The 12,389-nt window shown below is 43.6% G+C and overlaps 1 protein-coding gene across 1 annotated transcript; it reads left to right on the top strand.

Moving 5' to 3' along the window:
- The first annotated feature begins 475 nt into the window (after positions 1 to 475).
- LOC111668416 (Krueppel-like factor 6) lies at positions 476 to 8,871 on the top strand. Its single transcript, XM_023424476.2, has 4 exons — positions 476 to 790; positions 3,311 to 3,893; positions 4,845 to 4,968; positions 5,714 to 8,871. Exons 1-4 carry the CDS (start codon positions 689 to 691, stop codon positions 5,763 to 5,765), a joined length of 861 nt encoding a protein of 286 aa, XP_023280244.1. The 5' UTR covers positions 476 to 688; the 3' UTR covers positions 5,766 to 8,871.
- Positions 8,872 to 12,389: the final 3,518 nt, after the last annotated feature.

Below are 12,389 nucleotides of genomic sequence, written 5' to 3'. Positions count from 1 at the left end.
GGGGGGGGGGTTTGTGTGTCTGTGTGTGTGATGAAATGAAAAACAGGGAAGTGTGTCTATTTAGAGACTGAAGCGCAGCTCCACAGCCGCCGCCGCCGCCGCCGCCGCCGCCGCCAGCAGCAGCGGCAGCAGCGGCAGCAGCAGAAGCGGCACAGCGCTTCTCCTGCCAGTGGTCCGGAGAAGCTGAAACCCACATTTGAATCAGTAGAAAGTTCGACTTCCTCGTTCTGGTACGAGAGGAGTCTGGGTTATATAGTGCTCTAAAAATAGCGCTGATTTAGTCCAATGGGAGCCGGAGACGCTTCGCAGCGCGCACCAACCACAGCACACAGGATGAGTCGGCTCTGGCTCGGCATTGGCCGGAGGTGGTCTGGTAGGCGGGACGCATCCTCCTGCGAGCTCATTGGTCGTCGTAGCGAAACGTAATGTAATCACATGGGGGTGGGTTTGTCTGTAATTTTGAATCGGGGGGGAAGTTTACAGTGCGCTGTCGGACTTTTGGAGAGTTCAGTGTTGTGCGCTCTCTGTGCGTCACACGCTCGAAAACCTCCACTGGAAGCGCACGACTCCACCGACTATTATACATGCAAATACAGCCGAGACTCCAGCTTCTCTGCGAACACAACAGGCTCCGTTTTCTCCCCAAGCTTGAATTCACTTCTACTTGTGGCTGCATCTTAGGAGTGAAATGGATGTCATCCCCATGTGTAGCATCTTCCAGGAGCTCCAGATCGTGCATGACACCGGATACTTTTCAGCTTTACCGTCTCTGGAGGAGTACTGGCAGCAGGTAACGACCCGATCCCTCTTGTCAGCCCTGACGGATCGTGCACCGGGTTCATGTGCGATTTGTTGTAGGCTACAGAAGTGCAAGGGAAAAGTGCGTAATATCGGGAGGAGGGGGCAGTGGGGGGGTGGGGGTGGCTGGAAAAACTTGCTTTCCACTGACAGCTGTCCGTGGACGTGCAAATGTCAAAGTTGTTTATGAGACCTCGCGTCTAGTTTGGTGCAAGTGTAAATATCAGTGTCCATGTAAAAAGTCGTTTGCTTGGTCCTCGGTTTACAGGGGAAGTGATGCAAGTTCCCTGAATGACAGATCTCTGTAATATTCCTTTAATATTTCCAAATGTTTGCAGTGTGGTGTCGTAGCTCACAGTGTCCCTGTCGTAACAAACTGACTTTTTACATACCTTATTATAGTTGATGGGATTATTTCGATTTCTTAGATTGTCACTATACGATCATTTTTGAAGTGACTTGTAGTCTCATTGTGTTTTTATGTTATAACACGCGTAGAGGTGTCTTCATTTTTTTTTTTTTTTTACGTAATATTCATTAGTGACAATATTGCTGCTGGTTTTCGGCGCGTGCTCGCTGCTTGTGAAGACACATCGGCTTGTGATAGAATAAAAACACGCTGTGTTGCAGATTTTAGAGGCTGAATGGTGAGCGGTGCGTCTTTGCGCGTATCTCCTCCTCTTCTCTCTCTCTCTCTTTCTCGCTCTCGCTCTCTCTCTCTCTCTCTCGCTGCGCTCCCTCTCTGCCTCTCTTGCTCTCTGTCAGACACACACACACACATACTAGAGAGTGACAGACTGACAGAGGAAGAGAGAGGCTGATTTCATTTACAATTTGGCTCGACCGAGCGACCCCTGGATGACAGAACAGTGGAGTTTTATACTGGAAACGAAGGGAAAGGCTCAAGTGCATCTTGCTCTAGTTTTGGGAAATGAAATTAAATGAATTCGTTTCAGTCTTCCTCTTCCTCTTCTTCTTCTTCTTCTTCTTCTTCTTCTTCTTCTGTTTCCTTCTGTCTATCAGATCTCTTCGGGCTTGGGGCCAAGTCGCCCTCCCAGGCATTTAAAGCTCGCGTGGGATTTATCCAGCACTGCTGACAAGAAACATTTGCCTCTCTCTCTCTCTCTGTCTCTCTCTCTCTCTCTCTCTCTCTCTCTCTCTCTCCCAAGTTACTACGATACAGTACAGTTCCTAAAATATTCCTGTAAAGTTGTGTTGTCCTTTTCACACCTAATTCTTTCCTATGTTAGCGCTAAATTCCATCTGCTCCAGAGTTAAAGTGTATCTGTGATATTACTATTACTCCTCATCATGCTTAATGGAGATTATAATCCATTATGTTATTGCTAAACGATTTCAAAAATGTTATTGTTGAGGCTTGTGCTTCTCCTGTTATTTAAATATAGTGTTTCCATAGAAATGGTCAAGGTTACCCTGTGATTGGCACACTGCTGTTGAAAGTCTCCAGTGATGTAGCTCTTTTGGACTCATCCTCTATGTTGCCTCTGAGCTGTTCATCCATTCATTCATTTAAATACTCTTTGGAGGCCTGAGGAGGTGAAGCTCTCCAGTGTGTTTTCACTAGAAAATAAACAGGTTTCAGAAGAGTTTTGAAAAAGTCAGCGAGCAATATTCATCAGACACCTTTTAGCCGGGTGCCTCACTGGTTCATCCGAGTCTACTGTGATAGAAACATGGCTGCGAGTTGGAATCCTCTTCATTCAGGAAACCGCACAGTCCCATCATCGGCGCTGTCCCTCATATCTGGCCTGTGCTGGGTGACTGCAGTGGGTTGAGGAAGTGCTCTCTCACTTCCTTTTCAAAAAGAAAATAAGCCCACAATCCTCAGCGAGCTCTTGCAGTATTCATGCCAGGCTTTTTATGGACCCCCGTGAACCAGACCTCCCTCCTCTCGGTCCCCAGTGTGCTATGTTATTTCTAGCGATGCCTCCGAATGCATTATTAAATCCACATTATGTTGAATAATTGATAGATTTAAAAGATCTACAAGCACTTCCCTAACCCAATGGGGGGGGGCTCTGTAGCATATGTAAATTTCATGACCAACCCCTAACGCACACCTCAACACACTCACGCACACAGACACGCACAACCACATGCATTCTTTCGCGGGTAAGAGCACCTTGTTCTTGCATGCTCTCTGAAGGAAATGCGGTGCTTGTAATCTTGCCTGATATGGCCTCGCAGGGCACCCTTAGAACGTACTCCACTATCCTCTGCATAGGACATTGTGTCTTGCCTCGTTGATGCGAGCAAGAAGGAAGAAGGGTCAGTGGTGTTAGAGTCAGAGCATTTCCCCCTCCCGCTGCTGCTGTTGCTAAGAATAAACACCAGAGTCTGTGTTTCCTGTGGTGGGGAAAAAAAAAAAAAAAAAAAATCATTTGTTTTGGTGTTTTAGGGACTTTCTGGTTGAAGAGAAGCACTGTGTTACAGGCCTCAGGCTCTGTTCACCCGTCAACTCACCGCTATCTCGTTTTTTCCCTCCACACAGACATGCCTCGAGCTGGAGAGGTACCTCCAGAGCGAGCCCTATGTCTCGGCCACGGACCTGAAGTTTGAGAACCAGGAGGACCTGTGGAGCAAGTTAATGCTGGCCTGCGGGGACAAGTCGAACGACACGGACCCAAAGATCCCCCACATCAAGGAGGAGGAAGACAATCAGGACAACCAGCACGTCGACACCGGCGGCTTCAACTCTGACGCCAGCAGCGAGGCCTCGGACAGCTCCGAGGAGCTCTCCCCTACCCTCGACTTCTCCTCCGGCTCTTTGACTGACATTCTGGGCGACGGTGGCGAAGACCTGGGCTCTGCCATCATCAGCACGCCGCCGTCCTCACCCGAGCTGGGCAAGGAGGGCTCGGTAGCCCGGGTGTGGAGTGGGATACAGACTGTGCTGCACTCGCCTGGGAAAATAAGGACTGGGGGCATGGAGAGGACCCTCGAGAGGTCGGGGCTCACCAGTGGGGAGACGTCGCCTGACGGGAGGAGGCGGGTGCACAGGTGTCAATTCAACGGGTGCAGGAAGGTGTACACCAAGAGCTCGCACCTCAAAGCACACCAGCGCACACACACAGGTAAAGCTGTCAGACAGTGTGGTGCTTTTGCAAATGTCATGTCAGTGTAAATGCAAACTCACTGGAGTGGGGGGGGGGGGGGGGGGGAATGGGATGTTCTTTTGTGGCCGAGCAGGAACCCAGAGGATGTGGACTCTGAAAACACATCAACAGTCCTCGGATTTCACCATGGGAAAAGATTCAGAAACTCACTCGTTTGCATTCAACAGCCCTCCCCCCCCAACCCCCACCCCAAAAAAAAAAGAAAAAAAAAATGAAAGAAATAATGGGAATCTGACATTTGCAGTGTTTTGCCAAGGGTTCAAATGTAAGCAGCTTCCCTCGTCACCTCTGACCTCTGCCAGGCTGTTTACAGCTGCGTCGCCCATTAGCAGAGGAAGTCACATTCCTAGCATCCTTCACTGACCACGTCTGCCACATGGTTAATGGCCTTCAGGACCATTAGGAACAGTCTCTATTTTCTTTCCTGCAGCTCTCCCACATTACATAAGCCGTGTACTCGAGCAGCTCCTTAAAGCTGCATACCACAGCCCTCAAAATCCACAAGGCGCAAGATTGTTTTTCTCCTGAACGCACAGTAGTCAGCCCAATCTGCTTAGCACCTGCTTAGAAAACACATAGGGGCAAAGTTGCATTTGAAAAATGTCAGACATTCTGGCACTTTCATTGATAGCTCAGAATTACTACAATTATGGCGCTTTGTCTGAGGGCAAATAATTACAGCAGCTAATTAAGGTTATTTGACAAAATCCTGTCAGTGCAGTGTATTTTAGAGGTGAAAACCTGCAGAAACCCATTTCTTTTAGCACAAAAAGCAGCTTAAGATGTAAATAAATCAACATTCGAAGAACTCTCTTGATAAACGCCTTCCTGTCGTCGACTTCCTTGTTTATCCTCTGCAGAATGTTAATCACGTGAATCCATTGTGTTTTGTTTTTTTTTCTGTGGCAGGTGAGAAGCCCTACAGGTGTTCATGGGAGGGCTGCGAGTGGCGCTTTGCACGAAGCGATGAACTCACCAGACACTTCAGGAAGCACACTGGAGCAAAGCCATTCAAATGCAGTCACTGCGACAGGTGAGAGCGCTGGACATCAGTCAGTAAATGTACATGATAGCTGGCACATAACCCGGGTGACCCCCCCCCCCCGTCAGTGCAATATTACATGCAGCTGAGGAAGCTGAGAGCCGTCATGCTAAGATGATAAATAATAACTGCTGTGAGTTATTGTTCGACTTCATGCCTCCTTCAAAGGAGCTCCTGAATATTAACCTCCAATCACAACAGTGCAGCTTCTCTTTACCTTTTGCCGCTAAGCACCTCCTTCACAAACAAAGACCATGTCACTTGCATGTGCAAATTAGTTTATCCAAATGACACTTTAGGCGGAGGCATGAATGAGTGTCAAGGACGGACCGACGGGGATGGGGGTTGAGGTCAAGAGTTAGATGAAGAGAGTTGAGTACAAGGGGATGAGCAGAGGGTCAAGTTGGGATTGTTGACGGGTGGAAGCTGTTGTGATGAAGAACATCTCAGTGAGCCATCATAGCTTTTACCCCCCCTCCCCCTTTTAATGCACTACAATAATGTTGACTTTGCTAACATTACACATGCTAACTACCCTGGTTTTCTTCAGTTTGTACTATAAACAACTGGAAATGTGAAACCAAACTCTTCTTCTTTATGAGAGGATTTTTCCGGGTAAAGAGAGAGAAACCAGGAAGTGAGGGTTTAGAACAGCAAATGTGAAAGTGTACCTGCAGAAAACAGCTTCTCAGTCAAAACTTTTCTCTTTTTTCTTTTTCTCTCTTTGCTTTCTCAGGTGTTTCTCCCGTTCTGACCACCTGGCACTGCACATGAAGAGGCACATCTAAGATGGCCTCCTTGTCGAGAGCTCTGGGGGATGATTCTGGTTGATTGTCCCGACCTGTGTGGGGGATCAGCGAGGCCGGTGTGTCCTGGGAGCGCTAACAGGAGCACCGCCATGTTCCAGGCAGTGGAAAAACACGAAGCAACGCAGGCTATTATTTGCACCATACTTAGTGCCTCCAACACCTCGCTGTGGAGATTGCTCTTGAAAGGCTTTTTACAGAGGAGCGGGAGGGCGGGGAGAGACTCGAGAGAAAAAAAAAACAGAAAAAAAATAAATAAACGGGAAAAATCTGGGCTGGAGAAGATGGGAAGAGACTCTTCTGTATGGTGTTCGATGCTTTTTTTCCTGGAGGATTATGGGACTCCTGTGGGGGTGCCGTTCCTCCAATGACAGTGTGTTTGCCTGTGCGCATGAGGACTGTGAGTGCCTGCGACTGGGTGCCTGTGCTGGCTTTATGGAGCAGATGGAGCTTGTATTTGTGGAAGCTCGAGTGAATGAATGACATGGAGAGGGTGATGTTATGCGAGGGAGTCTTTTTTTTTTTTTTTTTTTTTTTGGTTGGGGGGGGGAGGATAGCTGTTGTCTCTCTGAGAATGAATGCAAGCAAAAGAAAAAAAAAAACAAAAAAAGGTTCTGTCTGTGATGTTTGAGTCTCTTGGCTGTGGAGAGGAGTAAGAGGGGTGGGGAGGGGTGCTTGTTTGGTCGAGCTGATTTTTGCGAGAGAGCGCCCCCTTTGTGCCCGGAGGTGGGACTGTAGCTCCCGGTTAAAAAGTGGGAGGTCGTTTTGTTTAGTGCAGCTATTAAATGTGCAATGTATTACTTAGCCTGTCTCAAACCATACACGCTATAAAAGCTCATTTTGTTGTCCATTGTGTAAGCTCTGTATCTTAAAAGGACAAAAACAAAAAAAAACAAAAAAAATGACAACGGTTGTACACAAACAGTTACCGCCATTATAACAGAAGTTGCATGGGATCTGGGGGGATGTGTTGCTCACCTGTTTGCTTATAGGACAACAAAATTCCATTCAAGAGCAGCTACCTTCATATTATGCTACCATAGTATTGTACAAAACACATAAGGCAGTCATTTTTTTTATTTTTTTTTTTATTGATAATTTGGGGATACCACTATTGCTTGGCAACTGTCTTGACCATGGGATTTTTGTTCACTTTTCTTCACTTTTGCTCTTCTCTCTTTTTTTTTCTATCTGTAAATGCACTGTTTACCTTACTGATGCCTTATGTAAGTGGCCTTGTCCTGTTAAATAGATCACTCTTTCTCTCTCTCACACACAACCACACACACACACACCAAACGGGGGTTGCGATTGCAGTAGTTATTGTAGTAGTTATTGAATAGCTTTATAAAGGCTCTGATCCATACAGTCACACCTTTTTGCCCTTTTTGTCTCAAGACAGACTCTTCTAAACTCCTGAATAATAATAAAAAAAAACCTATATATCAGCTTCATAATGACTGCCATTTTTACATTTCTGTGCATTCTATATCATAACTATATCAGAACTAAATCATATTCTTCAAAATGACCCAGGCCTGAGACAGAATTGTGGAGCACTTGGAAAAAGCAATTCAGTTTTGTAATGGTTTTACTACTATGTAGTATAAGATAGTGCACGGATGCACATCAGAGAGACTGTAACTTGCTGTCAAAGGTACAGAGTCTTGGAAACATGTTCTCATGAAATGTGGCATGCTCAGTCAGCAAGTTCCCGACAAATTTAAGATTTTTGCTGCAAAGAAAAACATTTACATCAGAGCCATTTATATCAGTTGATGTGTCAAAGGCTTGCAGGCTTAAAAGAAGGCAGCGTCCTTTTGAGTAATGACAGCATTCTCAATCATGAGGCTGCTTTGTTGTGTTTGTGTGTTTTGGCGAGTCTCACCCTCGGGGAGTCTGACTCTTTACTCAGTCCTGGTTTAAACAGCAACCCATCATCTGACTAAACGGTACCGAAAAAACCAGTTGAACCAGTTCAGCTGAGCTGCGTCGCAGGTCTAGAGGTTTCTGTCTTTTTCTCTGCAGGCGACCAGGGGAGAGAGACTAGAACCAGATGTATGTCTGTACTTCACTATATGCATGTTTTAACTTCAGTTACATGACTTCAACGCACTCCTCCGTGGGTTGATATAAATTCTCTGCTCTCTCGGATTTTTATCAGAATCCCTTCAGTTCACAATTAGGAAACATTTCGGAGCCACAGTGACGATGTATGGGAGACATATGGAAATGTTGAAAACGAACTTGTCTGCTTTAAATGGTCATAAAAATTTGGTGCCTGTCACTCAGTAGTCAACATCACAGGTAGCCTTGTTACAACTCAACAACTGTAAAGGTGAACCTTAAAGAACATTCAAGAAAGTCAGTATGCCAATGGTTCTTTTTACACTGAGAAATGTCAAAAAAAAAAAAAAATTGCAAAGATTATGTACATTGTAAACTAAGAGAATTTTGTATGGAAGCTTCTATTTTGAAAGGATATGGGACCAAAAACAAAGTGCAAGTGTGTTGTTTCTAAACATGAACCAATAAAGACAAAGAGGCTGAAGAATTACTGTAAAATAGACACACGCCATTCTCCTTCATTTTGCTTCTGTACCATCTTTTTGTTTTTGATTTGACTGGAGAAAAGCTAGAGCAAATGTACATTTTAAAAAGGCATCAATAGCGCCTACACCTGTGGCCTATCATCTTTCAAGAAAAAAAAAAACAAAACCAAAAAAAAACAAAACAAAAAACAAAACAAAACAAAAAAAAAACAACTTTTCAGACGTGAATTGTTCTGGACACTTGAATTGTTCTAATTTTGCATTCTGGTGCCTGCTAAGTATTATGTTTGTTTTTTTTTGTTTTTTTTTTATTTGCCATGTGATTTCTTTCTGAACTTTTCAAAGACCTGCAAAGACGCCCTATCTTTAGCTAGAGAATCTTTATTGGATAAACATGGAGATAAAATATGAGGCTCTATTTTTGTTTGTTTTATGTTATAACAAGATTTTTTCATTTGAAATTGTTTTGTAAAATAGTTTCTGTATGAATGTATTTTTTATTGGAAAATCGATAAAAAGAATTTATTGGATCTAAATGTGTTTTTTTGGTTTTTCTTTCTCCTGTAGTTCCTCCCTCGACACGGTCAAACAGGAAGTGTTTGTTTACAGGATATTCAGTAGATTCCCAAAAGGGAAATTAACTCAGTTGCCCTCCTTTCCCCCCAGAGAGGTCAAAGGTCAGGCCAGCTACAAAACTGCCCCATACTGGCAGGAATTCAGTGACTGGAACCAGAGCGGGTTAGATGTTAATCATCCGCAATTCTTTTTTTAAAACCTTGACATTGAAGTATTATGCTTGGGTCTGTCAGTAATAATAACAAAGCCTGGTGTTATTTGACATTTTTATTATTGTCAACAAATCCCATAAAAAAGCTTTCAAACCCAGATGAAGATGAAAATGGGTCACAAGTATCGTAGTTTCATTTTTAAAAATAGTAATTTCCTAAAACAGCTGGTCACTGAAGTTTTTAGCAAGTGTTACTCAGACAGGAGGAAATTGTGCATTTGTTGGGGACTATTTTCAGTGGCGCAGTAATACACATTTGGTGCTCTAGTGAGTATTTCTGACAGCAGAACAGTGTATTTTACATTGAGTCAAAATAAACTGCAGTATGTGAGTTCATGGTAAAGAAGGAACATGTCACGCAGTGCAACAGTTTGGCGCATTGATGTGTTTTTAATAGTGTTTGGAAACAACGGAGCTCTATGGCACAGATGAATGAGATGTATCAAGCAGACAACACTTGTTATTGGGTTCATTTCATTATTAGGTTTTGGTAATTTAATGAGAATAATAAACGTATAGAAAATCACCAGACTTATCCTTTCAATTGCTGAGGTGTGGGTCACGGTCAGTCTCTGGAACATGAGTCCACTGAACCAGAAACATGAGCAGTAAGATGATCAGATTTTGAGCAAACCTCCGTCAAAACTCATTTCGAGCCAAACTGTAAAATTGTGTCATAAACTCTCCATCACAGCTTAAAGACAAGTTTCCTGGTTTAACTCTGACCTGTCATACTTCAGCATACACAGTGTTTTCCTGCAATAAGGGATTATTACTGACATTTTAGGTGTGCCTAGTTTCAGTTTAAAGTTCCAATAAAATGATTTAGTTAATCTGGATAAGCTGTTGACTTGTTGGAACCTGTCACCGAGATTTCATTGCAGGAATGTCACCTCGATCCCAGAAACTGTAACTGTCCTTTTTAAATAAAGTCATTTCATGATCCTAAACTCCCTATAGAAGCAGCTGGGAAGCTTATGTCATGTAGAAATCTGAGGGAAAAAAAGAGAATAATCTGATTATTCTTCGATATATTCATGATCAGGATGCTTAGATGGGAAGCTTATCCCAAGTTCTACATTAGAACGACGATGTGAGCCACATGGTAGAACGTGCATTGTAAGGACAATCTGTTCCCCCTGCTCCAGCCAAGAGCGCAGAGTTTTCATCTTACTCTCCAAGAAATTTATGCAAATTAAGTTGTGCCGCAAACAAATCCCAGATAAGAGCTGTGCACACTACACAGACAAATAGCCTCTTCATCTCCGATTGCAAGCACAAAGTGCTTCAGCTTTAACACTGCTCCACCAAGCCGGCCACTCTCCGTACCCCAAAGCCTCTAAAGACCTGAAGCACTCTTAAGAGTTTTTTTTTTTTTTTTTTTTTTAAAGATATATTTATTGGAATTCAAATTCAAATTGCCAGAACTAAAAACTGCACAATATAATAAAATACACAAGTAAGGAAACACAGTATGTGGAGACCAGGGGGCGACAATATTTTATTGCCTATTAAAGGATCTTATGTGCCCTGAAATAATTTGGAGGAAGTTGGTGCTTCAAGGTAATGAGTAATTAGGGCACAATCTTGATTTGCATTGCCGCACTGTCAATTATTTTGTGGGCAAAATAATGGCATTTATATTAATTAAATATGCATTAGCATGACCCCAAACTCACCTTATTTCCTTCCTCTAGAGTAAAGTGTGTTCAGTCAGAGACATGGTCATCTGGTTTGGTCAGTTTAGATGTGAAAGTGGATCCTTCTCCCTACATGGAGCTTGAGGTGCTTGTCGGACAGGGACTTATGTTTCTACACAGCCACTTGTGAAAGTTTAATAATAAGGGATAGTTACACCAGAGCCGTTGTGATGGGCAGCTTTAATATTCCTTTACTAAGTCAATAGAACACATTATTTTAAGAACAATGAGACTAATAGTTGTGGAGACGTAAATTAGAAATGTAGGACAATGTTTATTGAGAGAGCCAGTGCAAACTGACTGGCCGGACTGCCCACAATAACATGTTACTCCAGTTCCTTAACCCCAGCTCCTCTATTAGTTTAATTTGAGGGAATTATTTGAGAAGAAGACATTAGTAATTCAAGGCCGCATATTATTTATTCAAGGGAGTAAACTTATTAATTTCAGGGTAGAAATTATTAATTTGTGCACCAAAATTCCCCAAATTTTACTCCCGATACCTGCTGCTTAAAATGCTGTCAATGAGCACACACCTTTTTTTCAATACCACGGGACTGGTCCGGTTGGATTCACCCCCCCACCCCCACCCCACTTTGGCTGAATTGCTCTTATTTAAATCTCCGCCCTGGTTGAAGCTCTACAGAAGAGTATTCAGAGAAGGCATTCATATTCAGAGCTATCAGTGAAATGAATGAGAACATTCAAGGTCGACCAGGAAAACAAGATCTTCCCCAGAGCAAGGTTTCACACATGCACATATGTATACACACACAAGCACACACACATACACACACATAAACACACACCTCCCCCTCCTCAGAGCTCATATGTCCTGTGGGCCCGTGGGGGGGGGGGTTGCTTGTTAAACCAGAAGGAAAGTGGAGGTCGGTGACCCTACATGGGGACGGTAGTCCGTCAAATCCTCGTCACCCAGAAGCAAGTTAAGTGAAAATGTTAAGTAAACTAAATGTACTTGGTGAAGGTTAGAGACAGATGACCGTCATGGGTGGTGACAGTTGGATGAATGTCAGGTTTTTCCGTTATGCTTCCACTTTTATGTGCACTGTATTTTCTGTTTTATTTTCTGCATTTTATTTTGTGTTTTTATGCGTCACGTGATAAAATCGATGAATTCTAATGTTTTTGAAAGTAGAAGCAGACGAAGGTTGAGTTCAGGTTTCTGACCTGGCACCTGTCTAAGCTTTTTTTAAGGGATGAATTTACCTTTACAGACTTGAATTGAATAAAATAAAAAAAAAAAGCACTGACTCTTTGTTTGTGAGAGACAGGACACTAACCATGTTGTGTTGTGTCAAGGTCAGATACTTTGTATGCCCGACAAATTCCATTTGGCGCTAGAAATAATAGATATCAGTTGAATTAAATCTTCATGTTCATTCTTCCTGCATATGTTGTACTGAGGACTGGATAGCTTTTCCATCCCCTGGCTACACAAACAGTGATGAAGAGGTCTGGAGTTTTGAGGGGGCCGGGGCCCTGGCCAGACTCTGGGTTTACAGCGCCTGATGGATGGGCATTCCTCAGCCTTCCGCCCCCTCTGCAC

The sequence above is a fragment of the Seriola lalandi genome, unplaced genomic scaffold (assembly GCF_002814215.2).
Source record: "Seriola lalandi dorsalis isolate HSWRI2012SDOR001 ecotype SW California unplaced genomic scaffold, Sedor1 jcf7180002054736, whole genome shotgun sequence".
In the NCBI taxonomy this organism is placed as follows: Eukaryota; Metazoa; Chordata; class Actinopteri; order Carangiformes; family Carangidae; genus Seriola; species Seriola lalandi.
Note: the sequence above shows the minus strand (reverse complement) of the source record. Positions and strands in the feature narration are given on the sequence as shown.